Source organism: Lactuca serriola, chromosome 1 (assembly GCF_051521515.1).
Source record: "Lactuca serriola cultivar US96UC23 chromosome 1, Lser_US96UC23_V15, whole genome shotgun sequence".
Lineage (NCBI taxonomy): Eukaryota > Viridiplantae > Streptophyta > Magnoliopsida > Asterales > Asteraceae > Lactuca > Lactuca serriola.
In genome coordinates, this window is record NC_136408.1 from 251,210,444 (window position 1) to 251,215,546 (window position 5,103).

Sequence of the window (5,103 nt, forward strand, 5' to 3'; positions counted from 1 at the left end):
GGAGAGGTTGGATGATTTGATAAAAATATTTTGCAATTTTGGATTTTGATAATTTCCAACTTTAGTTAATATCTTTCTTTGTGGTTGAATTTATTAATTTGCAAATTATATTAAAAATATATGTGTTCTTCGAAGAAGTGTTTTTTGTTAGACTGGTAAAATGATAAATTTTTTTCATTCAAAAGATTCGTTTAACAATTTTATCGCACTGAATCATTCAGACCTCTAAGGAGTTCAGCACTGAATCATTTCATTCTGTTTCACTTCATGGCTTCACGAATCAATCACCCTCATTAAAATAAAATATCATGCCAGAATTTGTCAAAAACATTCATATACTATGAAATTGGCGTACAAGTTTCTTTAAACCCCTAATTATAATAATAAAATGAGCTTTGAGTTCAATATGAAGCAAAATTTTACACAACAGAAACTACCAAATCAACTCAAGGGCATTTTAGACCTTTTTCTCACATTCACAAAACTAATCATCCTCGTCAGATGAACTATCATCCTGTCTTCCAAAATCATCCGTTGCTTCAGGGGCATCCTACACATCCATCACAATTTTGTATTTTAATACATCCGTAAATAATTTTTATAATGAAGTTGCTTCAGGGGTATTTCTGTAATTTTTAACAAGTGAGAAAACTTTCTTACAGCTGCTTTATCCCAATCTTTTAACTTAGAAGTTGTCAGCATATAGTTATCACGTAAAGGAGCCCAAGCAGGCCCTTCTCCATCACCACCACCTCCACTTGTGCTAACCTGCACCGCAAACCAATCATTAAAGTGAGCCATTTGCTAACCTGCACTGTGTGTGTGCGTGAGAGAGAGAGAGAGAGAGAGAGAGAGGAAAATAAAAAGAGAGTAAAGTACCGTTGATGAGGGTTTGCCCAGCTCTGAAAAGAAGGCTTCTTTCCTCCGTTTCTGAATCACTAAAAAGTCAAAGAAAAAAGTCAACCACTGTAAAAGAACAACAAATCTATATAACTTCATTTTTTATATAAATACAATACATTTAAAAAAGAAGAAAAAAAAAAAAGGATTTAGTTGGACACCTTTAGCATCTTTGGATCTTGATGGATTTAAACCTTTTTGTGAACTTTGAGCTTTGTTAACCTGTAAACAACCACAAACATAAAAAGCTAAATTCATAAATATAACAGAAAATTTTAAAAAAACAAAAATCAGAAACTCACAGCGTTAAATAGCTTGACAACTGAAAGTTCCACCAACACATGAAATTTTGAAAACAAGTTAGTTTCATTATGCATAAATTTCTAATTTTTTTTTCAAAAATAATATATTATATAATTACCTCCTTTCGTGGCAACTCCTATGAGTAGTTTTTCATGGGGTACTGAGAAGGCATCAGGCTTTACGTGTCCTTTTTCTCCTAGCTATTATATCCAACAAAAATCAATTGTATATAATTAGGAAATAGACCTAAACTATTTATAAAAATCATGAGAAAATAAATTATATTATACCAAAGTTTTTTCCTTTTTTGCATCACCCTTCACTTTCTTTTCAGCAGCATCTTCAGCAAGCTTTTTTACTACAAGCTTTTTGTGAGCAGATAAAACAGGACCCTACACCAACAACAAAAGAGCATTACAATCTGTAATCATTTTAAATTAAAACATTTTTTTGCCAAATTTTATTTACAGATATAATAAGGCTCATAAAAAACCAAAATAACATTAATAAAAATATATACTTTCAGGTTTTTAATTACAGCTAGTGATATTTTTTTTGAAAAATATCTGTATCATTAAATATTACTTCAATAAAGTGAGTTACATTGCATTTTTTTTTATTCTATTCCAAGATGGAACAAGAAAAAGAAAAACTTAACTAAGCAATAGAAGAAATCGCATTCCTAAAGGAATTGTCAATTCCATTTGGAATGAACCATTCCATTGCTTCTCTGATTCCATCATACCAAACACTAACTTACAAATATTACAATTCAAGAGGCTTACCAGAACATCATCTGTTCCACTTCTTTTTATAATCTTCTTAAATGCTTTTTTGAATGATGTGTTTCCTTCAAAAAACTTCATAATCCCAGGTTGAATTTCCCCATCTTCATCATCAGAAACATCATTGCCAACATCAACTTCTTCATCTGAAGATTTTTCATCATCTTCTTCTTCATCTTCCTCATCTTCAATATGCACCTGTTTCTTTTCAAACTTCAATGGAGGGGCAGCCTCTTCTTCTTCTTCTTCTATATCATTGTCATCATCCTCACTATCATCAGAATTATAATCTCTTGCCCTTTTCCGGAAAAGTTTTTTGGTTTTTCCATCCATTTTGACCTTCTGTTGACCACTTCCATGAAAGACTTTCATTTTCTTCTTCCCCTTACCCTTCTTGTGACCTATGTTTCTCTTCCTTGGGCCTTTTCCAGCTTCTTGCATTTGAAGTTCTTCAGCCATTACCCTAGTCCCCTTTTGCTCTGCTTAAAACCTAACAAATAAAATCATCAAAGTGCTGTGAATTATGCAACTTTAAATAGAAAGAAGAAGAAACAAATAAACAATATTCATGAAATTGGAAGAAACATAACAAGAAAAGTCTTTAAACTTCAAAATTCAGTCAGTTCACAATCAGAAATTTACCAAAATTACTTATAATTTGACTTCGAAGTTCAAACAATCACCTAACCTACTACAATAACCCAAATGAAACCAAAAGACAAAAAAAGATAAACCATTTAACAATAAACATGAGCACAACTCAAATACAAAAACGAAAAACATTCATCCTACATAATGAAATTGGCAAAGAGCTTCAAATGGAACTAGAGCATTTGAAGACTTATTAAACAAAAAAAATTGAATTAATCTACAATAAACAATTAAAATTGTCCAAATAAAAAAACATTTAAACTACAAGAAATTGAATGAAAATATCAAATCAGAGGCATCCAGCATAAAGACATAAAGCTAATGCCTGCTCACTTCAGCAATTAACAAGAAAACAGCCATAATATCAAATATAACTTCACTGTTTCATCATCACAGATAAATATATAATACATCACATGATTTAGGTAAAGTTTTTACAAAATTAAAACCAAAAATTAGGTTATACTTACTTGATACTTAGGATGCGAATGCAGAGAGGCGGAGATCGAGAAAGAGGCTCTATACTGAGAGTCGAGACAATCAGTTGCCCAATCGCTCTTCCTGAGTTCACCGTTACTTAATTAACAGAAGAGACTAGAGAGAGGCGTAGACGGAGCGTCGGAAAAATAAAATGGAGTCGGAGGAGGAAGAGACGGAGCGAATGCGTGTGGATGAGTGGGAAATAAGGGTTTAGTTTCTAGGGTTTAGGCAAAGAGAGTCAAATTCCTATTCGGGTAAAACCTATTGGAATACGGGTCACTTGGTTTGGTTTCTTCGTTATAAAATATGTCATATCCGATAGTTTATCGGGTCACTGGGTTCGATTTGTCCCGATTTGGAGTAAACTGGATTGCTAGTGGTGGACTTTTTCGGTTTTGGTTTCTTTGTTTTAAAATATTTTTGGGTTGAAACTAAAAATCAAACCAAAATTCAAGGTCAGACCAAATCAAATACAAAATTACAATTCAGTGGTATGTATTTTCTTTAGGTTTTAGTCCAAATCCCAATATTTTTGGATTGGTGATCATTTTGATCATGATTGTTTGTGATTTTGGTCATTTGAAAAATTAAAAAGACTAAAATACCCTTTTGATACACTTTTTATGTTTTTTTTTTCTATTTAGTTTAAAGTTTTATTAATTAAAAAAACTGCGGGCCCATATCTCTCTCTCCACATGTCTTTCAGAGTTGTTGTCGGAGAACCCACTTTCTCGGCATGTGTTGCTGGAGGCAACAAACCTGCCAGATCAGGGTTGGAAACCTCGTTAGAGGTGGTAATGGCAGTAGTTTAGCGTATCTGTAACAGTGGTGGAATTGATGACTTTGTCGGTGTAGCATAATGTAATACCCGCAAATTCAAGCTAGACATTTAAGATATAGTAAGTAATAATTATTCGGCGTACGCCTTACGAGCAATAAATAGATATTTTTAATAAAGGATTGTTTTGGATAAATAATTTTGATGAGAGTTGTAGTAGTCTAGATGACGACTTTGTGGGTATATAGAACGTTCGAATCTGACTTCGCATGAAGAAGTTATGATTGTTTGAAAATTTGCGTCCAACCCTATACAGAAAAAGTGTGTTGTAAAGTATGAATCGGAGATAGGTCACTTATTAGCCTAAGCGATCTAAACAAAAGTTGTAGTGATCATAAAAGCAATAGTGTGCATATAAAGAATATCTAAATTTGACTTCATAAATGGAAGTTATGATTTTTCAAAGTTTCGACGTAGCAATGTGCGACACACTTTTGCATGGGATGGTGATGGGACAGGTGACATGACTAAAACTGGTTGCATGGAAGTATGTGTCACACCCCCAAACCAAAACGGCGGAAACATTCGGGGGTGGAGGACGTCATGTACAGTATCACAACAATTGCATCATAGTAATCAAAGCAAACACAACAATTACATTGAATATATAGGTATTTACATATGTTTGATACATAGTTTGTATACATCAAAAGTATAGCAAAATATAAAAGACATAACTCTATACGCTTCATCTTCTCAAAAGCTTGCGGGAGTACCTGTCTACTGATTTCCTGAGAATACAAGCGATTTCGAAAGAGTATCAGCATTAAAGCTGGTAAGTTCATAAGCATATTTTTGTAATGAAAACCTATTTGTGTATCTGTGAAATGTTTGTATGTTTCCAAGAAAATCCAATATTTTCTTTAGTAAAAAGCTAGTCTTAAACCCTAAGACCAATTGTAAGTTCGTTATTGAAATCTATTTTTGTGTATAAAAGTACTTGTATGAAACCCCTGGCTACCACTAGTAATGTAAGTAATGTATTGTATGAAAATCCTGGTTAACACTAGTATGTATAGCATGTTCTGTATAAAAACCCTGGATAGCACCAGTATGTATAGCATGTTCTATTACTTAGAATAAAACCATGTATTTTATCCCCTGGAAATCCTCCAATATAATGTGTAGTAGTTCTATTAATTAAAA

The 5,103-nt window shown here is 32.7% G+C and overlaps 1 protein-coding gene across 1 annotated transcript; it reads right to left on the reverse strand.

The window, feature by feature from the left end:
• Positions 1-317: 317 nt before the first annotated feature.
• On the reverse strand, positions 318-3,292 carry LOC145050549 (Rrp15p protein). The gene is made up of 9 exons (XM_078998780.1): positions 3,110-3,292; positions 1,989-2,478; positions 1,494-1,595; positions 1,322-1,403; positions 1,203-1,222; positions 1,062-1,122; positions 880-938; positions 661-768; positions 318-550 (listed from the first exon to the last, which is right to left on the reverse strand). Exons 2-9 carry the CDS (start codon positions 2,445-2,447, stop codon positions 485-487), a joined length of 957 nt encoding a protein of 318 aa, XP_078854906.1. The 5' UTR covers positions 2,448-2,478; positions 3,110-3,292; the 3' UTR covers positions 318-484.
• Between the last annotated feature and the right edge of the window lie 1,811 nt (positions 3,293-5,103).